The 27,903-nt window shown below is 43.4% G+C and overlaps 2 protein-coding genes across 2 annotated transcripts in view; one reads left to right on the top strand and one right to left on the bottom strand.

Moving 5' to 3' along the window:
* The first annotated feature begins 379 nt into the window (after positions 1-379).
* wdr75 (WD repeat domain 75) lies at positions 380-12,829 on the top strand. The gene is made up of 21 exons (XM_034573215.1): positions 380-500; positions 770-899; positions 2,252-2,317; positions 2,578-2,674; positions 3,209-3,333; positions 4,206-4,276; positions 4,554-4,670; positions 4,937-5,025; positions 5,203-5,361; positions 5,485-5,544; positions 5,776-5,891; positions 5,985-6,160; positions 6,746-6,903; positions 7,606-7,786; positions 9,590-9,684; positions 9,805-9,900; positions 10,201-10,370; positions 11,108-11,167; positions 11,612-11,755; positions 12,034-12,125; positions 12,459-12,829. Exons 1-21 carry the CDS (start codon positions 415-417, stop codon positions 12,670-12,672), a joined length of 2,502 nt encoding a protein of 833 aa, XP_034429106.1. The 5' UTR covers positions 380-414; the 3' UTR covers positions 12,673-12,829.
* Positions 12,830-18,671: 5,842 nt separating this feature from the next.
* Positions 18,672-27,903, bottom strand: part of slc40a1 (solute carrier family 40 member 1) — a 23,561-nt gene continuing 14,329 nt past the window's right edge. The window contains exons 2-9 of the mRNA XM_034573218.1: positions 26,614-26,713; positions 26,099-26,166; positions 24,262-24,421; positions 23,785-23,900; positions 21,325-21,451; positions 20,763-21,008; positions 19,612-20,244; positions 18,672-19,103 (exon numbers count right to left, since the gene is read on the bottom strand). Of these exons, the coding sequence (XP_034429109.1) occupies positions 18,787-19,103; positions 19,612-20,244; positions 20,763-21,008; positions 21,325-21,451; positions 23,785-23,900; positions 24,262-24,421; positions 26,099-26,166; positions 26,614-26,647 (1,701 nt within the window). The 5' untranslated portion in view covers positions 26,648-26,713 and the 3' untranslated portion in view covers positions 18,672-18,786. The remainder of the gene's footprint in view (positions 19,104-19,611; positions 20,245-20,762; positions 21,009-21,324; positions 21,452-23,784; positions 23,901-24,261; positions 24,422-26,098; positions 26,167-26,613; positions 26,714-27,903) is intronic.

The following is a 27,903-nucleotide window of genomic DNA, read 5'->3' as shown; positions in this document are numbered from 1 at the left end:
TGTAATATTTATAAAAAATAAAGGTTGTTTATCTAGTTGAAATTCAGCAGATTAACCTGAACACAAATGGTCTTGTTTGTGTTTAAATACAAAGTTTTGTCCAAATACAAAGTCATACAGTGACAGGTACATTTTTGTGAAATATTATATGTTGTATTATATGTTTAAATATTAAGCCAGAACATCTGACCATCTCCATGTGAGAACTTGCTTATTGTGCACGTGCCTAAGAACAAATACATGTCTTTATTGAAACTGTTGCATCCGCTCGTCTATCACCCTAACGCCGGCCCACTACACTCCGGTCCAGCAGGTGGCAGTAACGCGTCAGTAACACTGGCTCCCTGAGCGGCGCATAAACACAACGAGGCGGGGGGTCAGAGGTCACAGGTGAAAGTTGACTCGGGTGAAAACATGGTTGAACACGGGGACGTCCGCGTGGTTCACCGAGGAGGCAGTAAAATAAACTTCAGGGAGCCTGTCATCAGTAACGACTCCAGGTTAGTGTGTGTGTTTTCCATCCCATAACATGTTGTATCAGGTGAGAGACATTCTCGCGGCTTTGCCAGTTGTCTACGTTAAAAAGCCGGTGCTAGCTGTTAGCATTAGCCACACGAGCTGCTCCTGTTTCCGCTGCTGTTTACACAAACTGTCCCCCAGCTCGTGTCTCCTTTGCGGCGCCGCGGTTAATCACATTGTAGCTGAAGATGACGATCGAGTTGATAAAGTGAAAGTTCCTCGTGTAAACTGTGTGTTGACGTCGCCGCAGCTTCCTCCTGTGCGCCTCGGGAGAGTGCGTGAAGGTGTTCAGCACCGCCACCGAGGAGTGTGTCCACGACCTGCGGGGACACACCGGCCTGGTGACCGGGGTCCGGCTCAAGCCCTCCAACCACCTGCAGGTACACTCATCCTAACACAACGGCTCCATCACACAGAGGAGCAGACTAACTTCGGACCTGTCCTGAGAGCTGCTCGACCGTGGAGACTCTTATCTTAAAGGTTCAGTGTGTAGACGTCAGTGACATCTAGTGGTGGAGTCGCATGTTGCAGCTGAATACACCTCACCCTCCCCTTCCAAACATGACAGAGAACCTGTGGTAGCTTCAGTTGTCATGTAAACACTCAAAAGGTTTAGTTTGTCCAGTTTGGGCTACTGTAAAAAACATGGCGGCCTCCGTAGAGAGGACCCGCTTCAGATGTAAATATAAAGTATTTAAATATAAAGAATCCCATTCTAGGGCAAAGAGAACCACAATTTAGATGAAACACACTAGTGGAAACATCACTGGGATTATTTTATATTCAATTTCTGCCAATAGATCCTTTTTACCTGAATCTTACACACTGAACCTTTTTTTAAAGAACACAACATAAAAACAGACCGGATCTTGTTCAAATTTGACTGTGGCCTCTTTATTCTTATCTTTCATTACACTTTTATCTTTCTTCTCTCTAGAGAACTGGTTTACAAATAAACTACGTTCTTTTAATGCCCTGATTTCCCGATAGATTAAGGGGACTAAAGATAAAGGTTTGCTTTGTCTGAGCCTTAGCCCAAAACTAAAAGATATTTAATGCACAGATATATAACACAGAATAGCAGCAGAATATTATTAGAAAAAGGTCATAATATTATAAGGATAAAGTCGTAATTTGAGGCTGTGTCATTTTATAAGAGGATATCAGAGAATCAGTCTGTAGCCTGCATTTAAATGAGGACTATGGAGCATCTTGTTCAATTATACTTTAGTATAGGTTTCACAAATAATTAAAAACTTTTAATCTTTTGGATCATTAGCACAAAATTATCATAAGTATCAGGACTTTGAAGAGATGGTGCAGAAACAGTTTCTACACAAGAAGGACCCACACAGACTTTGAGGAAATTGCGACTTTATTTGTTGTTATTTCTTACAACATTATTCTTGAAATGTCTTCCTCAAAGTGGCCCCAATACTCCATCATATGAAAAGCACTCAGGCACTCATGTACTATAGGTTTTGTTGGATTCATGGCTAGGGCAGATCTTACTATGAGCTATTTCTGAAAGCAATGCTGGGGTTTGGGGTATATGATAGCTTTAGTCTAATATTTAATTTTTAAAAAACCTTGCACAACATTTTAAAATGATGTTGCAGTGTACTTCCTGACATTCTACTCTATGAATATGAAACTGAACTTGCCTGTGATACGCCAACATCCACTTATTCCCTTTCTTCTCCTGTGCTGATGCGTTCTTGTCTTGTTGCAGGTCTACTCCTGCTCAACAGATGGCACTGTCAGACTCTGGGACTTCACAGATGGAATCCTTATTAAGGTACAGCTCTTGTATTATCTTCTCTCGCCTGTTTTATTCACTGTGGCTCATCCGATTCCAGCCGCCACATGCACACCCGGTCCACTTTGTCTTCGATTTAATCTGAATCACGGTATATCCTTTATTTATTTTGTTTTGAGAGCCCTTCCCAACACTGAGGCCATCTTTACATGCAGCCACACAGCAGTGAAGGACTCGTGGCCAGATGCATTTTCTCTGATGTCTGAACACCACGTTGACAGCTGTGTTATCTCTTCCAGACTTATGTCATCGGATACCCAATTTACTCCATCTATACATCTGCAAACCATGAAGGAGTCATCTTTATTGTTACCTCCAAAAGTGACCAAGGATCTGGTACGTTGAATGGGATGATTTCTTGAGTTTGTTGCCTCAACTGTCTCAGCATCTATTAGACACTGTCTGGGCTTTGATTTTAGAAAATGTGAGTGGATAATTTTATTGTTGGACCCAAAACCTTAAGTGTCTATAATTGATAATGCTGTAATGGTACAGAACTGCAGAACAAGACAGGCTGTATTCAGAAAGCTTCACGCTAACATTTACAACAACCTATTGTTCAAATGAAAGACAGTGGTTTTGTTGGTTTTATCATTGGATGGCTAAAAGGTTTTGTTTGTAAAAAAAATTTGACTGTCCTGGTGAAAACTGGGACCATGACTCTAGTGTCTTCAGGTCAGATCGGGTGGGGGGGGGGTTCTGCTGTCTACTACATATTCCTTTTTATACCTGCAGGAGTCTCTAGAAACATTCTCTCTCACGGGGGCTTTAGCATGTGCAAAGTAGAAACTGGGTAGGAGGTCACTGGGTAAGAGTGTGTAGTAGGCAGATTTTTGACTGTGTGTGTGTATGCATGTCTTTTTTGCACAGAGTTGTTCCAGCTGGTTGCGGTTCAACTGCCGCAGAGCGGAGAACAGTTGGTGGAGGCCCGAGAGTTTTCCGCTGTGCTTCCAGACGTCAGCTCGAAGCCCGCAGCCATTGCCTTCGGTCGAGGGGTACGCACACACCACTGCTGACACCAACATACCACGTGAACTGTTACATTCACAAGGCTGACCCCCCCCCACACACACACACACACACACACACACACACACACACACACACACACACACACACACACACACACTGTTGGTTTTCTGACATATCAGCAGGACTTTGGATTTAAGGCTTGCTGAGTAACCTTTCCTCTGCTTTGCCAAATTAAAATAGTCCTTAAAGGTTCAGTGTGTTATATTCAGGTGAAAGGGATCTATGTGCAGAAATTGAATATAAAATAATCCTAGTGATGTTTTCACTCGTGTGTTTCATCTAAATTGTGCAAATTGTTTTCTTTAATCCAGAATGAGCCCTTTATATTTACATCAGGAGCAGGTCCCTTCTACAGAGGCCGCCAGGTTTTTTTTACAGTGGCCCAAACTGGACAAACTAAACCTTTTAAAAAGTTTTTCTGACAACTGAAGCTGCCACAGGTTCACGTTCATGTTTGGAAGGGGGGGTTGAGGGGTATCCAACTGCAACATGCCACTTCACCACTAGATGTCACTAAATTCTACACACTGAACCTTTAAGACAATGCATTTCTTGCCATGAGAGATATCTATAGCTTTAATTCAGACTGTCCACAAAAACCTCAATAATACCAGATGGGTGACATATTTTTATAATTATAAAATGAATTTTGGGTCTTTTTTCCATCCAAAAATAAAAACATTGCATGTCAAATAATGTAGGACAAAATAGGACAGACCGCACTTCAAGTTGACACAGTTATTCAACAAGATTCCAAGGCAGATTCTGTGTTAACCTTCTTAAATCCCAACCCAGCTTGTTTTGTGGTAGTAAGCAAATGTTATTGTTCTCACAGGGGGAATATATTGCTTCAGCTAAAGGTCAGCAGCTGGAGGTCTTCTTCTTCAAGAAGCAGAAATCATACAGGTAAGCCAGAGAATCAGAAAATCCCTTAATGATGATCACCACACATTCTTTTTCAAGTGTTCAAGTAAAACAGATAATTTACAGATTTTGATTATGAATGAATAAAAATAATTTTTTAGTCGCATTTCTTGTTCATTAGACTCTAAAAGAGTCTGGAGACAAAAAGTGAAGTTGTCTTGTTGTGGCAAATGTCATCATAAAACCCAAGATGTACAAACCCGTGTTCCCACAAGGTCATGAGGATGTTTGTTAACACCGTCCACGTGTTTGTTACTAGGTTTTTCCTCAGAGAAGACAACAAGAAGGGAGGAAAGAACACATTCACATGCGTCACGTGTCACCCAAAAGACGACTGCATCGCCACCGGGCATGAGGATGGAAAGATCCGCTTGTGGTGAGTGGAGTGACAACTTGAAGCATATACACTCACACCCAGTGTGTTGACAACTCTGAACCATTGTTTAGACCAATCAGCTGCTGCCCCTTTTTTGTTTTGAGAATTTTGCTGATATTTAGTTTCATATTAATTGCAGTGAATTCCACTTTTAAACGTTTAAGGCAACATTGTAGTACTTTGGATGAGGCAGTATGTGTAGACAGTATGGATGAGGGTAGTTTATCTGAGGAAGGTGAAACTTCACTGTGCGTTTACCCTTTCAGGAGAAACTTCAACCAAAAGAAGGAGTACACATATTCCACTATGCACTGGCACCACGGTGCCGTCGGCTCACTGCGCTTCACTCCAGAAGGTAAACACACACGTCATTCGTTGCTTTGCCATTCGGTCAATCTCTTTCCTAATCTATGATGCAATAAAGTAAAATCCAATCTGCTGAATATTTACCTGCTTCGGATTTAGTTGTAAAAGTAACAAAATGAGGTCGCTGTTTTTCCTGTAAGTTTGTTTGTCTGATTTCTTTGACCAGGTACCAACCTGCTGAGTGGAGGTGTGGAATCGGTGCTTGTCCAATGGCGATACAACCAAGAGAACGAGAAGGACTTCCTGCCCCGCCTCGGTGCTGCCATCACACACATTGTCGTCTCACCTGATGGAGCACTGTTCTGTACCTCACACAGTGACAACAGTAAGGAGCTTTCACCTGCGTTAACCCATAATCAGTAGCTGTGGTAACAGTGCAAATAGAAATGAGAGGAATGTCTTGTGGAATCTTAATGGAAAGCTGACTTCTGTCTCTTTGTCATTCCAGAGATCACCATCATCCAGAGCTGTGTTAAAGTATCAGCTGTCATTCAAGGCCTGGTCAAAGGTGAGTACAGGTTTGGGCTCGTACATAAACACATACCACATACCTCTAATTATACAGTGACTTGTGTACTTAGATTCTCCTAAATGTTTCCAACAATGTTCAAACCCCCCAAACTTTTGTTCCTTGACTTGATGAAGCAAAAAGAGACAAAGAAAAAAAAGTTGTTAGCTGCTATTTAAGATGGAAGGAAGGAAGGAAGGAAGTAACTGACTGTTTTCTGTTCTGGTGCAGGAGATGGGGTGAGGACAGACTTGATGGTGGACCCACACAGCAAAGCCATGGTTTTGAACGGCAAGCCAGGCCACCTCCAGTTTTACTCCCTCCAAAGAGACAAACTGCTGTACAATGTAAGCACTCGGCTGTGTAAGCCCTTTGAGTAAAGGATGACACACACACACACACAGCAGCACTTTGATTCACATCTTGTGTGTTTTGTGCAGCTGGACATTGTGCAGCAGGAATACATTCACGAGGAGGGCCTGCAGCAGTTTGAGGTGGTCAAGGCGGCCTTCACCGCGTCTGGAGACTGGCTTGCAACGGTGGAAGAAAGACAACAGAAGGCAGCCGAGCTGGAGCTTAATCTGAAGCTGTGGGCATTTGATGAACAAACACAGAGGTACGTCTGAGGTCAATTTGATATTTCTGTATCAGTAATATGGACTAAATTCACAAAACACGTTTTTTGCCTTGTGAATGCTATATCTCCGAAACACCTTGAGGGAATTATTTCACATTTGGCACAAACATTCACTTGGATGCAAAGATGAACTTATCAGATTTTGGTGCCTGGAGGTCAAAGGTCGAGGTCACTGTGACCTCATGTTACTGTGAATGTGACATAATAGCCCATTACTTCTTGCACAATTCCCGTGGCTTCAAAAACATGTTTTTGGCCTCTTGAATGTGATCTTTCAAGACTTTCAAGCTTGAGTGACTGCTTGTCACTTGGACTCAAAGATAAAGTGATTTATGTTTCAGTTGTCAAAGGTCACCGTGACCTTTAAAAGGATCTGGGGGAAAAGTATGTCGAAATATGTACACAGAAACTGCACTGGTTGTCAGAGGAATACAACCGCAATGCTGTAATTATCTTAGTGATAATAATAATTATTAGTAATAATAGCGGAGGCCTTTGTCCTATACTTTTTTTCTCTTGATCCCAAACCACCCCCCTGAAAGATGCTTACCGAATCTCTTGCAGTTTTGTGCTGAACACGACCATCTCGGCTCCCCACGAGGCGCGGATTACAGCCATGTGCTTTTGCCATGCCGCCGGCAGCCAGACCACCATGCTGGTTTCCACCAGCAAGGACGGACACTTCAAAGCCTGGCAACTTGCTGCACCAGCCCACACACAGGGTCAGTACTGTTCCTGAAAGTCTATTCTACCAGAAGTTTCACTGAACTGTTACAAGTGTGGTAATATCCACTCCCCCTCTTTTAACTTGCTGATCTACAAGCACTGTGCTCTTTTAAAGTCCACGCTCTTTTCCAGTATCATAATAGCAAAAGCATGTACAATTTTTAAAAATGAAAAAAAATACAAGCCATATCTTGTGTATTGGGCGGTAGAATGGGTCGTCCACTAACCAGAAGTATGGCGGTTCAATCCCAGTCTCCCATTCTGCGTATCATAATTTCCTTGGTCTGTCAATATACAAACTGGGAGAAAGCCCTGTCAGGCAGCTGTATACTGTATATAGCTTGAAATCACATTAAAATATGAGGCCAAACAAACCAAATTACCTCTTGAAAGTGTGATTTATATTAGAATATCTTCCCATAACAACCCCATAGGAGTTTCTCTGTTGTTGGCTCTGATTCTTCAGATTTTTAGTGTGCACCCCCCTTCCAATCACGCCATGCAGTGGATTCTTTTATCCAAAGTGTTCTGAAGAACCATGATTTAGCTAAATGTTTTGTCTTGAAGGCATCTGTAAGAATCAAGTCACTTTGTTGGTGCCAGGCTCCCCCCTTTTGTTTTCTCAACACACCAAGTCAATTTAATCCTTTACCAGATCAGCCTTTATTTGTCACTAATCTAACACTGTCTGCTCACAGATGAAGGTTCTTCCTGGTCGTGTGACTTTGTCGGCGCCTATCACGGGCTGGTGCCCGAGTCCTGCTGCTTCTCAGCCGATGGCTCTCTGTTGGCTGTCAGCTTTCAGGAGGTGGTGACTGTGTGGAGCCCGTCGTCCTGGGAGCTCCTGACCACTCTGTCCCAGCCGCCAGGTGCTATTAGGTCAGAGCACACACATGCACACTAATACACAAACACACTCAGTAGGGTTGGGTGTCGAACGTCAATACTTGTAGTACTAATTTCATCATATAAGATTCTATATAATGTATCTGTATATTGTGGTCTTCCTGTACAGCAGTACGGGCTAGATGGGCTTTTATTACAACATTTGACTTTACATGAAACCATGTCATTACACCATTTCTTAAAGTACAGAGGAGAAACAGATTTCCATTCTTTTAGAATCACCCTTTTAAGCTGTGATCATAGCGAACACGAGGTCTCGCTGTAAAGCTGACGGAAGAGGCCGATTGCATTGGAGCAGCCTAAAATCACAGAGGAACCATCGGGCATGAACTGTGAATGTTGCTGTACAAATGGAAACCACAGAAAGATGTGCCAGGGTACCGTCACTGGACTGGCACCTATCACAGGTAGCAGAGACAGAGGAACGATTCTATTGAGTGTAGTCTAAGTGCTGGTTTGAGTATTTCTGAAAAAGCTGATCTCCTGAAATTTTCACACTACAACAGTTTCTAGAGAAACAAAAAAACCAGTGAGCAGCAGTTCTGTGGACGGAAACATCACAGAATCACCAGACTAAACAGTAACAGTAGCTGTGGTGTGGTGAGCAGAAGAAATCCTGCCCAGCGTTAGAAAGGTGTTCCTAATTTGTGTAAAGGACTTTTCCTAAATATATAAAAAACTCCCTGCAGGACTCTGTAGTTTCCACCAAATCTTTCTCAAACATAAGAAAATAAACCATTTATTAGGGACTATTTTCTGGGTTAATTCAAATAACGATGTCACCTAGTGCACATTGTGGCTGACAAGAAAAGGGCAGGAGAGAGTCTAGCACATTATATTTAAGATGAATCTGAAATAAAAGACGGTAAAGCGTCGCACAGTAGCTGTTTCAGAATGTGGCTGTTTGCTTCTGAACCTCCTCGTCGGTGGACATCTTCGAGCAGTTGAATGACCTTTTCAACACACTGGCAGAGTTCCAGAGGGTTGTTTTTCACGGGAGACGGGACCCGCCTGAGCAGAAGAGGTGCTGCTTGTCGGCCAGCGTAACGCAGGACGGAATGCAAGTTTTGCTGCGTTGCTTGACTCTCAAAAATGTTGGCGGTTGCCCCTCCTGCCGGAGAGGGGCCTCCCAGGTCATCAAGGACACAAAACTACTGTTGCTAGTTTCTTCTTCTCTAAAATAGGCTTCAAATGCTGGCTCATCTTTTTTGCATATTTTTCTAAAAGGGATCCAAAACCCACTGTAGACAGTTTAATTTAGTTACTGAAAGTGAATTTGTGAGTTGAATGTTTGGGGGGAAAAATGCTAATAGTCAGCTGTTGTGACAGCTGCCAAGTGCCCCTTGCATAACTTCCACCTCTGGATGTGTAGAGCTGGGTCAACTGTTTCACTTCCAACCTCGCCTACTCCTCTTTACTCGTAACTTCTGGAATCAGTTCCATGGCTCAGTGTCCGAAGGCTGGTAAAACACATAGGATTGACCTGACAAGGAGTCATTAATGCATCTTTTTTCATGGGAATGTCACATGCTTGCATGAAATAATATGTCGAGGGCAGGAATGTGAAGGCTGAAAAGCCGGCCGTCATTGATTCATCTGTCATTGATTCATGGTGGGTGTTCAGACCCTGCTTACATGTTCCCATTTGAAGCCCTCAAAGCGGAAAAACTCTTCAAACGCTAATCCTGTGAAATATGTGTGGAGCTGGGTGGTAGGGGGATGTACTTGGGATTCTTCTCAGTCACAGGGGAACTTAAGACTTTGTTTCTCCTTCAGGCACCTTTGTTTTGGGCGACTAAGCTGTTCCAAGTATCTGCTGGGAGCCACTGCGAACAGCCTGCTCTGCTGCTGGAACCTGCTCACCTGCTCCTGTGAGGCCACCTGTGTACATGTCATGAATACATTCATTAAGATGATTTGATTTGTCCGTCCACGCAACTAGATTTAAAACTCATTCTCTCCCTCTGTTTTGCTCCTTTCCTCTCTGACAGTGGAGTGGAGCACCTCCATGGACACCAGCTTTCTTCTGGCGGACCCTCTCTCTGAGAATATAGCCGCCTTCTGCTACCAGGCTGGATCCACTGACTGTAAGCTTCAAATTTGCCTCTCAAATCTATGTTTTCTGAACTCGCATCTCAAACCACACAGAAAATCACATGATCCTGTAGCACAAATCAGACCTGATAAGCAAGTAGCATTGTCCTAGTACGATGCAATCTACACCCCCTAAAAGTTAGATGTCACTAAATCCTTGCAACATATTTAGGGTTGTTATGATGAGGGGGGTGAATCTAAGAACATAACCCGGTTGGTCTTGGTAAGAATCACTAATTTGACTCATTCATTGATTTGATTCACAGCGTTTTGTTTCCCCTTCTCTGTTTCAGTGTTTGTCTTTAAGCCCAATGAGCCCCGGCCATTGTTTTCCCAGAAGGCCGTGTGTTCAGGGAAGGTGACTCGGGCTGTCTTCGCTCCAAGGGAGGAGATGCTGGAGAGCTGTGAGGAGAGCAGCCAGTGGCTCAACCTCTCTCAGCTGTACTTCCTCACTCCGTACATGGTAAACACAACGGCCACAAAAACACCCGCGAGGGAAGACTTCTGTTCAAACTAGAGCACAAAAGAGAAGGTTTAACACGGGTTACACTTGTAGGAGGTTGTTTGTTCTGTTGTTCACTACATGGATAAAGTTACGTGGACATGTGAACATACAACATGTGATTCCCAAGGGTGTTAATCTGCTGCTACAACAGCCTCCGCTCCTCGGAGAAGCTTTGACTGTATTTTAGAACCTGGTTGCAGCAGCTACAAGAGCGTTAGTGAGATCCAGCACTGATGTGTTTTGGTTTTCAGTTTCATTCCAATGGTGTCAGCCTGATAATAAATTGTATTATAGCTCCACTCGGTTGTTTAGATCTTATCTTGCAGTGACTGATCCAAAGTGGGCGCTCCACTTACAGGTTTTACTCTGGTGGCATATTTATAATTTATTGTCCGAGGGAGGCCTACATCATAATCTATAGGGTGATAAGATATCGGTTATGTTTTCGTCTCCAAGTGAACTCATCTCCGGCCCTAAAACCTCATAAAAAGAAAGGCGGGAACAAAATGTATTGCGAGCAGGAAGTGGGTGATTTAGGTCAAAACAAATCTCAAATCTGTTACCTGTCTGCTCCCAGGACCAGTCTGAATGTCCTGGCGATGAAATTCTAGATGCGTGTGATGTTGAGTAAAAATGAAGCTCCCCTGAATCCTATTGTTTCCATGCAGTTGACTTCTTTGGCTCTTTTCTCGCAGGACCTCATGACGTTCAGCACCAAAGCCGAGGAGGACAAACTGATGGCTTCCAGCAAACAGGTACAGTCACATGTGGACCAATCACCGCTCGGCATCAGTTTCAGGCCGGCCTCTTAAAAACTCATGGTCTCATGTCACTTTGAGGATGTTTGCAGCAGTTTTCTGAACTCTGCCTGAACCGGAGTGGATCTCTGATAGTTCCTCGTGCTCACACCCAAGTGGAACATGTTGAATATATCGAGCTGGACTCTTGCCTGTATTCAGTTGTTGCAACATGTGTTTTCTTCTGAAATGAATACAGAGGAAATCGTGGTGGAACATCCAGCTCATTGTGTTGCGCTAAAGTTACAAGTGAGAGTTTACTAAAGCCACTCAGTCAACAAGCTGTCTGTGGATCCCCGTCGGTTTTTCACCTCTTAAAACTGCCGACCTGTTTTCATTGTTATTAACGTTTCCTGCTTTCCCCGACTCTGCCTGTGTTCCTCCCTCCCCCCCCACTTCTAGCTGGTGATCGATGACAGTATCGCCATGACACCATTCTGCCTGTTGCTGGGGAAACACCGGCAGCAGCAGGAGAATCAAGACCCACTGAGCGTCCTGTCTGCAGAGAGAACCCCTCTGCCACAGGGCTCTGTTGCTATCAAGGAGGTCAGTAATTCAGTCCTGTATGAATTAAGCCAAGACAGTTTTATTTATATAGTCCAATACCACACACTTGCCTCCTGGGGCTTCTAAGTTTGTGCAGCACACAACACCCTCTGTCCTTAGACCCCCCACATATTCACTTTCAGTATACAGTGCGTTGGTTCGAGTGTGAGTGAGTGAGAAGTTTCTGTTTGTGTATCTTCAAATTGTATATTTTAGGATTTTCAGATCTTTTTTTTTTCCTGATTTATTCAGTTGGTTAAACCGTGTCTTTCCAACAGCTTCTGCAGACCCCAGCCCACGTCCTGCCCTCCACCTCTTTCCTCTGCTCCATGTTTGTACAGTCTCTGCTCATCTCCGTCACAGACTCCAGGTCAGTTTTCTGTCTCAGAAATCAGTATACAGGATTTTTTTTTACTCTTTTAATATTGATATCTGTATCGACCCCCAAAAATCCCTATCAGTCTGGCTCTAGTTCTAATTAAAAAATGTGTTGTTGAATGTTAATCTATATTTGCCCGACTTACTTAAACACTGTCGGTCTGATGATGTTGTCTGACGTGACAAAGCACTTCTGGAACTCAGGCTTCTCGTGACTCGGCATATTCAGATCCTGGCCCCAGTGAAAAATGGGAAATGTTGATCTCTGAAAAAATGCTAATGTCATGCAAACTTAATTTTTTTCCTTTGTGTTCCTGGGCTGCAGGGAGGAGGACAAACATGTAGAAGAGGAAATGGAGAGCGATAAAGAGAACTCCGATGAGGAAATGGAATCTGGCTCCTCGAGACCTGAGGCGGTGTCAGCGGACGGGCAGAACGCTCAGGCTGCAGCCCGTCCTCTGACAAAAGCCCAGATTAGGGAACTGAGACGCGTGAAGAAGCTTGATCAAGGATGGATGTCAAACATTCTGGACACGTGAACGTGGACAAAAACAGAAAGTCACACACGTGCAGTGTCTGTACAAAGTTTTCACCACATACGCAGATTGTTTTCCATGTTATGTTCATGTTTTTCTTCAATAAATAAGACTGAATTTCCTTTTGAAAGAAAAAGGTCTAGAAAGTACAAAGCAGAAATATTTGAGCAATTATTTGACCCTTTGGATAATTTTTATACATTTCAACAATAAAATAAAAAAATAAAAAAACCTTCTCTTGCAGACGGCAACATGTTTTCCTGCAATTTCCCCAGTTTTAGTCTCAGTCTCTTCATCTGACATATTCCACCAGTCCTAACAAACGCTAAAGTTATCATACTATCAATGTATCTACAGTTTAGGGGCAAAACAGTCTCACAGATCATATTTGTGAAACAGAACCTCGTCCCCACAATCCTCTACCAGACGGTTCTTGTTCACGACTCGCATTGTAACATCCGTTTAATACGAGGATCAATAATCCCCATCATGTTTTTAAAATATAGAATTACAGCCCATAGTCATTTTCATGAGAGAACTCCCAGAAGTCAGTGTCTTGTAAAGGTTTCTTTTATTCTTCTGCTGACTTGTATTTCAGTAAAGACGTCACAGATTTGATTGAAAATCTTTTGGGCTTCAATCTCTGTTTCCTTTTATTCAGTAGGTTGGGTCCTTTGAATTCATGCTTCTGATTTAGAGTTTCAGAAGTTGGATGTTTAATAGATTACTTTCAGCTTTTCATTTTACCTCTCCATTACTTCTCCATAACACAACATGCATCCTCAGGTGCTCAACAGGCTGTTACAGGTGAGTCCGTTTGGAGGGAAACTAAGGCGCAGTTGGGAAGTTATTATTTATTGTTACAGTAAAGTGAAGAATCACCTTGAAGAACCCCTCCCTGATTGAGAATCTCTGGTCCTTGTGATATAATTATTGACATGTTATCCTAGAATGACACTCAGTGGAGCACACACCTCCACTAAGGCCCAACAGACCTTTTAAATTCTCTTCTTTCATCCACGTCCATGAATTATTCCCAAAGAAATCGATGTAACGATGAAGAAAGTGATAAAAATACTTCCCGGATCTGCACCTTTTGTCTGGATCACTGCCAAAATGTTATGGGTTCTTTCTTGGTTCATGTTCATGTTTTATTTGACCTTAAATCAACTGCTATACCTTTGATTACACACACACACACAATCAACATCTGACTTCCATGACCTAGAACTGTCTGATATGTGGGAGAAAAGGAATTCTGAAACAGTAAAGATCTTAATTAAACCCTCCGTGAATCAATGATTTAAACCATGGTGACAACTGTACATAGACACTGTATGAATGCACATCTGTGTAGAATGACACATTTTTCTATGCTTTGAGATTTAATAAAAAGGGGGTGTATCCCGTTCTGTAATGATGTTTGACTCGTTCCTCTCAGAGTCCACACTTTGCCTTCTCCATGGTCGGTGCTGTGTGATGTAATGTAAACTGCAGAGGGCTCCACATGTTGTGTAAGCTCATGAACTGTGACACACATCTATAGCCAGTTAGTTGCTTTCAGGAGTAACGAGGGCCCCCCCCCCCCCCCCCCCGCCCAGTACCTCACATTGTGCCTGTCCGTTGGATAATCCAGTTATTGGTTACTGTCACATGAAACATGAACAGTTAATTGTCCTTATGTCACCAGGGGACCTTGAAGTGGAATGTTAATGTTATCGGGGGTTGTAAACTGGAGACAGTAACAAATCGTGAAGTCCTGACAAAGCTGCGTCAGAAGGAGAAGGTCGTGTGGTGTTATACAAGTGGATCTCAGCAGTTTTCAGTTCCTTTCTCAATCAGCTGCTCCGGTTTCCCACCACAAAGGAAAGATTGCTGGAGTCTTTTTCTGAATCTTGTTTGATATCGAGTGAACTGGGTCACCCTATGTATCCTTATCGAATCCCAAACGCTTTATCTGTCACTTTTATTGACTTGATATGAGCTGCGCCTGTAAAGCAGATCCAGTATGAATAGAAGAAAGCCTTGTCGTTGGAATCTGGTTTATCCATGGAACACATCACATTTCTAATGTTGGGGAAGGCACGCAACCCTTAACCAGGAGCAACAAGCACATCATTAAAGCCAGTTAAATAAAGGGTAGCATTGACAATCAACTCTAAAATTATTACTAGTAGTTGTGGTGTCATGGAGGGATCATTTCTTCGTCAGTTTAGTGAGTTCCTGGACGAAGTGAAGGCACTAAGCCAAAGAACAGTCACATAAATCTGCATGTCTCCCCAAAATGTCAAAATGTTCCTTTAAAGAAAGAGATCCAGACGGACCCAGGTGTCAGTAATACAACTGTTGAGCTGTAGCCTATATCTATGCCTTAAATGACTAACTGAAATGGAGCAATATTTAAGCCTCTCACACCCAACTGTCCCTATCAGCCGCTCTCGTCAATCCTCTAATCTCACCTTTGAATTTACAGTGAAGGGCTGATCCCTGGGATCCGGCAAACTTTGGCTTCCACAAGCACGTGAACACGGGGGCCTCAGCAGAAGATGCTGACGGAACGTGAAGATTCCCTTTTTTTTTTAAAGTGCTCACTAATTCATCTGCACATAACGAGGAAGAGATATCTCCACTGTAAGCACTTCTCTTCGGTCTCAGTTCACTGTAGTGTGTAGACATTGGACCTTCACGACTGTCAGTGTCCTTGTCCCTCTCGAGTGCTCAGTTCTAAGAATGAATGTTTTATGGAAGCGCAAGCGGATTCACAGCTTCTTATGCTGAAACATTTGCACCTTTCTACAGTCATAAAATTAAAAAATCTAACGTGCACAATCCATTTGTGTATCTTAGTAACCCCACTAATATAAGACAATCTGTATTGTGTTATGTTGCTTTTACATTTTGATGCCTTTAATATTTTTAAGAACTTTAAATTGCCTTGTTGAAATGGGCTATGGGCTTTTTACATTTTTTTTTATATCTAATGATCAAAATAGAATAATCCCTTTTGACTATAATTGAAGAAAGAGGTTATACATGTGATATGTTTCTATAAATGCTTACAGATTCAAAAAGGTTCTATTGTATTTATGAGCTGCTTCACCGATGAGAAGTGGATCGGTACCGTGCGTTATGCAAACCTCTAAATATGGTGCAAGCTCCTGATATGACCATCATGACGTAAAATATGGAATAAAACTGAATAAAATGATACAAAATGCTAAAATAACTGAAAATGCAGCGAGGCCAAGCACCTCTGTCGATTGTGTTGCACAAAAACCAGGTCACTCTTTGTGTTTAAAGCAGGCACGCAAGTCCAGATCATCCAGCTCAGCTCACAGCCAGTCACCTTAACACCGGCTGCCCGGGAGAACGTGGAGGAAATCAGCAGCTGACTCGTCTGTGGTATGTGGACTCACATCAGCAGCCAAGCCCAAAACTGAGGGCGAGAAACCCAGGGACCATAATCCAGTTCTCACACACACACACACACACACACACACACACACACACACACACACACACACACACACACACACACACACACACACACACACACACACACACACACACACACACACACACACACGGCTCTACAGACAGGTGATTGTAAAGACTTTCTTTATTCAAAAGACTTCATGCAATACAAACAGTGCCAACGCCCTCATATCGAGTGGAGTGCAACTATTATGTACAAATCAATTTGATTCCATTTATGATTGAATGTTTCTGCCTATTGAACAATAACACTGGTGTGTGTGTGTGTGTGTGTGTACGTGTGTATGTGGGTGTGTGTGTGTGTGACAGATGATATGCAGTAGTTGCTTTGTACATAAATTTCCAAAAATTTTAAGAAACCTCAATTTAACATACAATGTTAACACTAGGTATATAAAACATGTAAAAAAAACAAGTTTTCAGACAAACAGCACAACACAGTATACACAAAGTTGTTTTTTTTTTTACATTTTACAATTGTATACTTATGCAAGTTTAAACTTACTGACATTTATTTACATTAAAATGTATGGCCATGTGTTATATTCCTGAATCAGTAGACTGACCGTTCTGCCGTCGCTCTGATGCCCAGCCTGAGTTTGAGGTTACACTAAACCTGGGTGGGACATGGAAATGAAGCTGTGTTGCCGGTGGGTCCTCGGCTCGCGGCTCACCTGACTCAGCACCACTTTCTTTGACCAGGTTTCATGAGAATAAGCAGCTAGAAAGAAACCTTCTGTTTTCCGACACCTGTTGCCACAACCTCCGTGTCCAACCCAAATATTTAACCCCCGCCATTTCCCAGAAATTGGCTACTCTTTTTTTACCTGGGTGTGGTGCGGCTGCTAATCCTTGATGTATCACATGTGTGCGTTTTAACAGCGGTCAATGCTATCTTATCGTAAGGCGTCAGAAATTACTGAAGGCGGAGAGGAAGTGATACATACATAGATTAAAGAGAAGCTACTTTTCCCAGTGTCTGTGATTTGAAACTGCTTTGGAGACAAGACAACGTTTGTTTAGTTAAATCACTTCACAGGAGAAGTAGCATGCAAACAAGCAATTTCTTGAGGTTCTACTGAGTAAATGTTCTACACTGGTGCTGCAAAGCCAAAGAAGTCCACGGAAGACAGAACTTTGACTTTGGTCAGAACGTCTCCTTCGCTGCTGAAGCTCGGAGCAATGAGAGTGAAAACCCTGGCTGTGCTCTGACTTTTAGAGGAAGTGTATTCAGACTTTTCCACAGGAGCTGGTCCAGCTTTTCCTCATGAACTTTGTGGTGCTGAGTTTAATATTTTAGAACCACCAGCACCTGAACAAACTGAGAGGGGGCGGCTATAAGCGATTGAAATATGATATATGTGCGGGGGGTGGGGGGGGTCGTCAGGTTCTCAGCCTTGTGCAAAAACATTGATCAAATACCTGATCACGCATTGGGTGTAATGACAGATGTCAATCACGTAAAGTGCCTGTGTAACAACAATCATGATTAAAAAAAAAGAAAATCACCACAGAGAATTCATAAAACACAAAAATCAAAAGGTGACAACATGAATCTATTCATGTAAAGTAGAGGAAAAAAACAAACATGTTAAGTACAATCTTAAGAGTGGGTTAAAAATATTCAGATGTTCTTGGGTTATTGGAAGCATTAGTGAAGCTACACTACTGTCACCTGATATATTTGGAATGCTTCAGACAGATAACTGGTTTCCCTCACTTCCTTTTATGCCACGCGTGGACTTGACTTTGGTAAGTGAGATGACTATTGACAAGGGTGCATAGGATTTATCATTTGTCTCTTATGGCACAATACTGTTGATACAATTCCTATATAAAAAAAACACCGTCTGCCTTTCCTGAATAAATACAGTTCGTTGCATAACCCTTATAACCATGCATTAAAGAGACTGGAGCCCAGTTTTGCGTTTGGTCAAATAAAAAGACGCCCATGACCCGCTCTTCATACATGTGTATATGTAAGCTGACACGAGAAGGCGACCAGAGAACAGCTAGCAGATGTAGCTACAGCACCAATGACGTCACTGGAAGGCAAGTGTTTAAAACAAAGGATGCGCCCGGTGTAGGACCTCAGACCTACACCCCCGCCGTCACCTTCATTCAAGCCTCAGTGCCTGCCTCCCTGCAGCGTCTCTCCCTGGTTTTGCCCTTTTGTTAGCTGAAGCACCATTTACAACCGGAAACAGTGATCCTCGATCCAGGCAGTTGGGAGGAGAATGTTTCTTCTGGTTTCTTTAAAAGACCAAAAAAATGGGGTCACGAGCCTTGACGTGATGGATCCTCGTGTGAGCATGGACGGATGGAGGAGAGGCTCTCCTCTGATTCTCAGACTGAAGGAGTTAGAGAAACCCTGCCTTACGTAAGATTCTTACTATGGATTACTTTTCTACGACTGTAAGCTCTACTCACGTCCTCCAGCTAATGATTAATGCTTTATTAATGGCTATGCATAACAAGGGAAGGTTTATTGCATGTTTTCTGGTTTATGTTAGCATTAGCATTCCGCCAGCTACAAGCTACGCTGTTAGTTCGATAAATAAGATGCAGGGCTGGGAAAAGGCTTGAGAACTATGTCCCAAGGACAGAGTCTCTTTAATGGGGTTAGACGGTGGTAGGAAGTGAGGGGCTGTCCACGGTCTCCACTTTCTGCTCCGGCGAGAAGCAGAAGAAGAGGCGGGTACCCAGGCTCTTGAAGGCAAACCTAAAGTACATAGCGTGACCCATGGCCACAAAAGAGACTGAGATGAGGACCAGCAGGCCGAAGGCCTCTTGGTTCGGAGCCAGAATCACCATGATGAAGTGCAGCAGGTCTAAGAGGTAATTCATGGAGTTTTGGACGCCGTTGATCACACCTCGCTCCGACTCGATTACATTCTCCTGGATGAGCTGAGTCACTGTCAGGTCAAACGACCACAGGCCTGCAGCAGAGAGATCAACAGTCAGTCCTAATGGCATTTTTACAACCACATTAAAATGACTTAGAGCTCAACAGTAGCTGTAGCAGCAATTATCAGGACATATAATTGGCATCAAAGGTTGCAGATATTGCTCTGACAGATACTGAGATCCATTATGAAATTACAGTGACTTGTGAAAACTTTCAACCTGTGGACCTGCGAGTTCTTGCTTGAGTCACCTTTAGGAAGTCGTAAATTGGCCTTTTATAATCTTATGGAAGGAAGTGAACATTCCAAGAAAGCATGGACACACTACTGTCGACCTATGCAAATGTTCTTTCCGATACAAAAATCAAACCTCAACGTCGACTTTGCACCATTTACTTCAGAGGCAATCTATCATGGTTTGCACTTTGGATCTCCTGTAAAGTAATGGTACATCTCTCCATAATCCAATAAATTACAACTTATCCGGATAATCACTGCTAACACGGGGCTAGAAAAGATCAAGGGGAACTACTATACTCACCAATTCTAGCAGCAATGACGCCAGCAAACAGCAGACTGACAGATATGTAGGACTGCAGAGGTGGTAACTCTTCAGTCGGTGCAGCAGTAGTGGTATTCACGACCATGTGGACGCTGCTGAGGTCACTATTGGGCAGGGTCTTCTCTCCAACCAAGTGGGTGTAAATGTCCTCGAAGGGTGAGACACTGAGGTCGAAGGGGCTCCCCGGAGTGAACACGGAGGCGACGCACATCATGAGGCAGAACAGCTGGGCCATGCCCGAGATGAAGCCCGTGCGGATCAAGCCACATTTTTTGCGAACCCAAGTGAAGGCGACAGTGCCGCAGATACCGAACACAGCCGAAGCCCCCATCAGCAGGCTGAGCACCGAGCCGTTGAGGCCCTGCATATAGGCGTAGCCCGTGGTGATGCAGTCGAACCCCAGCACCGTCATGTAAAGGAAAGACAGGGACATGCCGGCGAAAAAGATGTCCTGGTTGTAGTAGGCCACCCAGCCGAACTTCAAGGTGCGCAGGGGCTCGGACACTTGGTAGCAGCAGCCGCGCTCCTTGGGAGAGTCAGGCTTGGTCACCACTGAGGCTTCATTCATCAGCGGCTGAAAAGATTCCTCTGGACTCTGGCCGTTCTCTAATTCTGCAACAGGGTAGCGGAAAGGGAGAGATGCAGTTATTCAGCTTATTCCATTTTTTATTAATAATGAATCTGTCTGTCTAAATCGCAGCAAACTCTGCAGAGAGAGAGAGAGAGAGAGAGAGAGAGAGAGAGAGAGAGAGAGAGAGAGAGAGAGAAAGAGAGACAGACAGAGAGAGAGAGAGAGACAGACAGACAGACAGACAGACAGACAGACAGACAGAGAGAGAGAGAGAGAGAGAGAGAGAGAGATAGACAGAGACACAGACAGACAGACAGACAGACAGAGAGAGAGAGAGACAGACAGACAGACAGACAGACAGACAGACAGACAGACAGAGAGAGAGAGAAAGAGAGACAGACAGAGAGACAGACAGACAGATACACAGACAGACAGACAGACAGAGAGAGAGACAGACAGACAGACAGACAGACAGACAGACAGACAGACAGACAGACAGACAGACAGACAGACATGTAGAATCAGTAGGTAAACATTAAAACAAGGTTCCTGCAGCTACCTTTCTGGGGACTGAGCTGTTTAAGCTCCTGCTGCTGCTCTTTCTGTCCAGCTTTCACGGCCAGCGCCGGTGTCTTCTGGTAGACCTTCCACAGCAGAGCATACTCCAAACACATGGAGCACAGGTTCCAGCCGGAGATGAAGCCACAGCCAATGAAATGGGAGCCAAAGGACATGATCTGGCCCACCAACATGGGAGCCAGGATGTTGGTCAACTGGTCAATAATCCGCACTGTGGCATTCATGTCTGTTTGATACAAGGAATGTAGCTCATTATTAATTATTACCATTAGAGTGCTCGTTATTTGGGCAGGTTTTACACATTTATATGTGACAGTGGTAAAGGTCACCAAGTTCATATTTGTTTGCGAATGTTTTCCAACATATCTTTTATAGAAAATCTTTCAAATAGCTTGCAACAATCAGGGGAAACAGCAGGGACATAAAAGGTGAAAAACGAGAGTGAGTCAGCATCGAGGATTCAAAGTCTGCCCCACTGAGGATATATCTGATAACAGGTCACGTGCGGCCACCAATCAATGCAGCAAGTAAGAAACACTGACCTGCCAAATTGCTGCTGTCCGGACCTGCCACCACCACAACCCAGTCCCTCTGGATGGTGATGGAGGTCGCTGTGCTGGCCAGGTTGGCGATGTTGGCAATGGTGATGACCAGAATGTAGCAAATCGTCTAAAAAACAAAAACCAAAGACAAAGTTCAACATCAATATTAGGTCATTAAAGATCATAGCTCTTAAAGTTGTAAACCCTGAAAAACTAAAATATATCGATCCTCATAACAAGCACTGTGTGTGTTATTCCTCTGTGCCCTAAGGCTCCATCGTTGCACTGGGTGACACGTGGTTTCTTTAACACACACACACACACACACACACACACACACACACACACACACACACACACACACACACACACACACACACACACACACACACACACACACACACACACACACACACACACACACACACACACACACACACAGTACACACACTGTCCCGCTGCCCCAAATACTAACCAGCTAATCCCTCATCACAGGGTATTCTGGCAGAAATTACAATAAATTCAGACAAAAAGTGACGTTAATTTTCATCCACTTTTCATTCTTGCTATTCTAATAATGCTTTGACTCCGTTAAAATGCACAAAACAATTGTGAAGTGAGACTTGGTTTTTAAGTTAAAAATCAATAGTTTCCTGTGGAACGAATCTATAACATTCTGTGAATGTTGCTGCTTACAGACAAACAGTGTGACGGCTACATAACACTCAGCATGAGACCTCAGCTGCAGCCACAATTATGAAGTAGAAGATAGAAATATTAGATTAAAGGAGATTATTTTGTCTAGAAAACGCCTATTTGTTAAACACACTGGCCACGGACGTTGTTTGTTGAGCTGTAAGTTCACTGTAATGCAGCTGGACAGAACATAAAACATTCTACAGCAGGCCAGGCCACATTCCTCTCTCTCTCTCTCTCTCTCTCTCTCTCGCTCTCCGCCTGAAGAACCTGCTGACTACTCAGTCTTCAACGAGACACTCGATCTCCTGTTTCACCAACCACACACACACACACACACATGCACGCACACATACACACACACACACACACACAGCAACACTCTCAACTCTCCCAAACTGTGAACCCTCACACCTTTCTTTGGAAACCCAAAGGTGTCCCACAAATTCAGAGCGCATCATTGGACACTTTCCCCTCAACAGAGAGGCCTCGGTTTCAACCCAACACACCAACGTCTTCGCCCCCCCATGACGGACGGCCACCATCCCACTCTGGAACTCAGCCCCTCAGGCTCAGGGAGCTGCAGAACGTGTTCCACATCTTTGAGTTAAGAAACTGGGATTGCGCCACAGTGAGCTTTGTTTTGTAACTGCTGAACTAATATTCCAAGCTCACTAATCAGCGAGGGATCGCCTTACTATGGAAACACAGCATCCACGACGCCCATAAACACGTTGACATTATGACATAAGTACTCAGCACTCATTACTACATTACTACATGAGCACTCAGTATTATATTAGTACTCATGGGTCGGACCCCACCTATCTTCAAACTCGGCCATCCTTTCCATCTCAACTACACAACAGCTGTTTTAAGTCATTACATAGACAAACAGTCATGTCCTGGAGACTAACACTGAAGCACTTATTACATTTTAATATTTGTTTGGAATGACACTAAAAAGCTATTTATGTAGTTATAGCATAGCATATCATTTAATTTAATTAGCACTTATTCTATATTTCCTTAATTTATAGACCCTTCTATTTATGTATCAACTATCATCTGTTGTTTATTATGTAAATGATCTTTAAGCTCATGTTGACATTCACCAGGTTTGTGTCATTTTACAGGGGAGAGACTGGAAGTCCTCCCACATGTGTTGATGGTCCTTCTAAACCATTCAGTATTTGTTGTGACAGGCTTTTTAATTAACCAATTCCTGTTTTTACAAAGAAATAAATGAGTATCTCCTAATAACTATGTGGCCGTGCCCCTAGTAGCACTCATTTATAGGTTTTGAATTTGAACACTAACCATGACTTTCCAAACAATAACCCTGATTTATCTACTGACCTAAAAAGCAGGTGATAATTGCAATGACAAGATAACAATGCTGAGTATAATGAAATAAGAAAACAAGTTATATTATTAGATATTTTCTTCCTAAAAACGAATTAACAACAAAAGTACTGTTTCACTATACGTTGGAGGAACAGATGAGCAAGTCAAAGGTTTTCAAAGAAGCAATTACGCTGATTCTTCTGTAAAAGTCGTTCACGTGGACATAAATCATATTGACGTGGGGGGGGCACATATCAGTAAAAGCAAGATTCAGGGGTCAGAGTGTTGTACTTGAGGAGAAAGGGGTAAAAATGCTTTCAGTGAAAATCCCCCATAAGCTCACGTTGAAAGAGCAAAGTGTGTAGCGGGTGGTGTGGGGGTAGGGGTTTGGTTGGGGGGGTGGGGGGGGGTTCTCACCAGAATCCATCCGCTGTAGAGATCCACGAGCTGTTCTTTGAACTGGAAAACAACCATCAGGAGGATCCCACACAAGATGACGCAACTGTTCTGGACAAGCAGCGAGGTCTGGGCCACTGTGGAGACACCGCGATGAGCATTAGGGACAGAGATGTGATCAGGGACAACGGATTTCTGTCTAGGAAACTAGTTCATTAGCGCTTCCACAAGAAAGTTGGATACATTCCCCAGCCCCCCCACCCCACCCCCTGAAACTAATCTAATAGTGTTTTTGCCTAATTCCTCTGGATGCACATTGCACAAGAGGTGCATCTATCTGTGAACGAGAGGGAGGGAAACTGCTCATGTGCAAACAGTGTGCAAAGCTATAAAAACATCCACAAAGTTTTTCTCACTTATTTCACGAAAAAAGTCAGGTTATTACAATCTATTAAAAAGACAGGCTTCAGACTTGGCTTGGATTTGTTTCTGCCTTACCTTTGAGTCTGGGGTTTCTGTCGACCCAGTCTCCAATGATGGCTCCCAGCAGCAACACGGAGCCCGCCACCACCAGCCCGTACACGGCCGTGAGCAGCAGGCTGTTCCCATAGAGTTCAACCAGGAACACGGCCACGGCAAAGTTCCACATTCGGTCCCCCTGGGAAATGAAATTTGGATTATTTATTGTGCAGAAGAAAATGAGAACCCCTCCCTGCTTGAAAGACCTGAAAAGATATCACCATCTTCACTTCATCTGGAGAGTTATTTGTAAACACCAGTATTGTGGTGAGCTACGAAGGGAAAACATCATTTTGAACTGTAATGACTAATGTGTCATTGTTATGTAACACATAACAATGACACATTAGTTAGTTTAGTTTGGTTAATGGAAAACAAATCATATATAGACGATAAAGCCAGTTAGGTTATTTATAACAGCTGTTAAGGTAAAACGTTTACTTTAATTCTAAGTTAAATTCAACAATTTCAGAACTTAGAAACAACTGCTGCATTTGCAAGAAGCTTTTAAATTTTCTAAACTGAAATTAGAACATTTTTAACCCTACTGTGATATGGGGCTGTGGTCAGAAACATAAAAATAAAACAAACTAAATTTAAATAGCTCTATCAGAAGCATGGATAGTGTCACTTGACAAAGCGTGCAGAAAAACACTTATATATAAACTTCCATATTCAATAGTAAATAACCTCCAAATGAAATAGTACAACATGTTGTCAATATAATAATAAGACATTCAAAAATAAAGTATTCACAGTATGCCTACTTGACAATATTCAGCTTTCACGTAACACTGGGTATAATTGAATTAAGTTTCATTGTTCTAACAGTTGTGATGTTGCCTGTGACACAGAGTCAAATCATTATCAGCGAAGCTTTGCACTGAGGCCTGATCCGTTTTATCAGCATCACATGACCAGTGTGAGAGTACGAGTTCGGAGAGATTGTCCTCTTTCCTTCCCCACGATAACCCCCCCCCAACCTGTCCACACACACTGTCCTTTATAAAACGTCCCCTTCCTACTCCCTCACGTTCTCATGTTTCTGTTAACACTGCTTAACATTGTTGCTTTGCCTATTCTGCACATACCACACATTGTTGGTCCATGTGCAAGTGTGTGTTTGTGTGTGTGTGTGTGTGTGTGCACCAGCATTTTTTTGAATGTTCTGACTTCATGACTTTTCTTTTAGTTGTTGCAAATAGGGAAAATGTGAAAATCCACAATACAATGTGTCCGTACCTTTGTTGTGAATTAGTTACTTGACGTGTGTTATGGAACTGATTCACGCATTTAGATAGTAATTTATTTATTTATTACTTCCCGAACACTAGATAATGAGGGTGTCGTGTCTGTGCATGTGTGTGTGTGTGTGTAGGGGGGGGGGGGGGGATTTAGGTCACCCAGGGTGCTGTATAAGCTAATAGTGCCACTGCTGTAGCCTGCCAGCAGAGACACTGTCCTCAGCTGATCAGTTGCACTAACAAGAAATATGATCATTTGTTATCTTCTGAGCATTTTTGAGCAAAACAATGTGCTCGAACAAGGACGGATTTTCAAAATAAATCTAGTGATGTGTGGCTTTTAATCAAAGACTAAACAAGGGGTGCCTTCATTGTGCACCTTACGGAATCAGGCATTGCCCCCCCCCCCCCCCCCCCCCATGTAAATTGTGGCCCCTTTTAGAACAACCCTTGATGACCTGTCATGACAGTGTAAATACACACACACAGACACACAGACACACACACGTATGATGGAGATGTGTGTCCTGTGTGTCTCAGGTGACCTGTGGCAGCTCCAGTGTCTCACTCACCCATGTTGACAGCGCGTGGCCCATGTAAATGAGGAATTTGGCGGAAGTGAAGAAATCTCGCATAGATCCTGTGGAAAGAAAAAATGTTTGACCGTCAGAACAACAAAAATTCACTGAGCAACAGCTGGTGGTCCACATCTGGGGGAGAGAGGGGGGGGGGGGGTTGTTTACTCGCGTTCACACAGAGAGAGAGAGAGGGAGAGAGAGAGACTACAGCTCACAGACTGAAGGTCTGTGAGCATCATGTCAACACCGCTGTGGAGCCACAGCGGTGTTGACATGATGTTAGTGGGTCAGTTAGTGGGTCATCACATGTACCATCGTACACATGAGAAGAAGAACGAACCCGCTTTACCCGCGTTCACAGAGGGTGACAGCGGACCGCCCACCGAGCCCGCAGAGCCCGCAGAGTCCGCAGAGCCCGATCCCCGTTCACGGGCTCCGTGTCCATCACACACAGCGTCACAACACGAGTGAAGAAGAAGAGGGGAAGAAGAAGAAGAAGAAGAACCCACCGCAACATGTCGTCCTGGCTCCGGGGTTCTCCATGGTGAGCGCGTCCAGGTGACAGACACAACCCGCTCCGCGTTGCACAAGCTGCCGCTGCTGCTGCTCCTGCTTCGAGTCGAGCACCGGAGCGAAACCACCACAACAAGCCGAGGACAGGACGCGGGCTGCGGGATCCTCCTCTCCAAACTTAGCTAACACTGTAGCTGAAGTCGGAAAGAAAATTAAAGTGTGCGTGTCCGGGCTGCGGCGGGAGGGTTGCGTGTGTGTGTCTGCACGACGCGGCGCGGCTCTCTGCTCTGTGTCCGCTGTGTGCACGGCCAGCCTCGAATATACACGCACCCGCTGTCACGTGACCAAGCGGGATTGTCGAGAGCCTTTCAGGAAAGAGACAAGAGAACCCACGCGCACACACACACGCACACACACACACACGGTCTATGATCCACGCACCACAAAACGTGTCACTGTTTACAATTTTCATCAACACTTTTCCCACCGAGCTGCCGTTTGAATTGTGCTCGTGCACTTGTTTGCCCGCACGTGGCTCCTTCCTGTGTTTGAAGGCAGAGGTGACGAGTTGCCCCCACGAGAGGAGAAACCCTGGACAAAGACGTGTTCCACAAAGATAACACAATTTTTTTCGTGACAGCAAACGAAATAAATGCAGATCAAAGCAAACGAAATAAATGCAGATCAAAGCAAACGAAATAAATGCTGATCAAAGCCTGGAGGCTGTTTGTGTGTTTGTTCAGTGTTTTCTTCACATCACATCTTTATTACTATAAGATAATAACAACAACAACAACAACAATAATAATAATAATAATAATAATATCACCTTAATAATAATATCAATAAGTGTAATTATTATTGTTGCTATTAATTATATCTTTTAATAATACCTTATATTATTTAGCACATTTAATAACAGTCCTTACAATGTGCTTTCACAAAGAGGACAAATAACACCAAAGGCAGCTAATTACATAGTACAAAGTCGAACGCAGCAACACAATATTGACACTTTCACAATCTACAAACACTCAAGTGCAGGTCCTGCATTCAAAATCGTACTTTATCTGAAGTGCTGGTGTGAGAAGATAAACAAAGAAACTGGTCCCAGAGAGTCTCATAGTGTTATTTATCGTATCATTTGAACATTTTATTGATGAACTGATGAGTAAATAGCATTTTTCCATATTGCAGAAGAGGTGGATCTAACTGTTTATACCTTATACGTTGTATACGTGTCTGTTCTGGCTCGTGTCTTACGAGGTGAAGAGAGAAAAGAGGCT

Source organism: Hippoglossus hippoglossus, chromosome 21, assembly GCF_009819705.1.
Source record: "Hippoglossus hippoglossus isolate fHipHip1 chromosome 21, fHipHip1.pri, whole genome shotgun sequence".
In the NCBI taxonomy this organism is placed as follows: Eukaryota; Metazoa; Chordata; class Actinopteri; order Pleuronectiformes; family Pleuronectidae; genus Hippoglossus; species Hippoglossus hippoglossus.
Note: the sequence above shows the minus strand (reverse complement) of the source record. Positions and strands in the feature narration are given on the sequence as shown.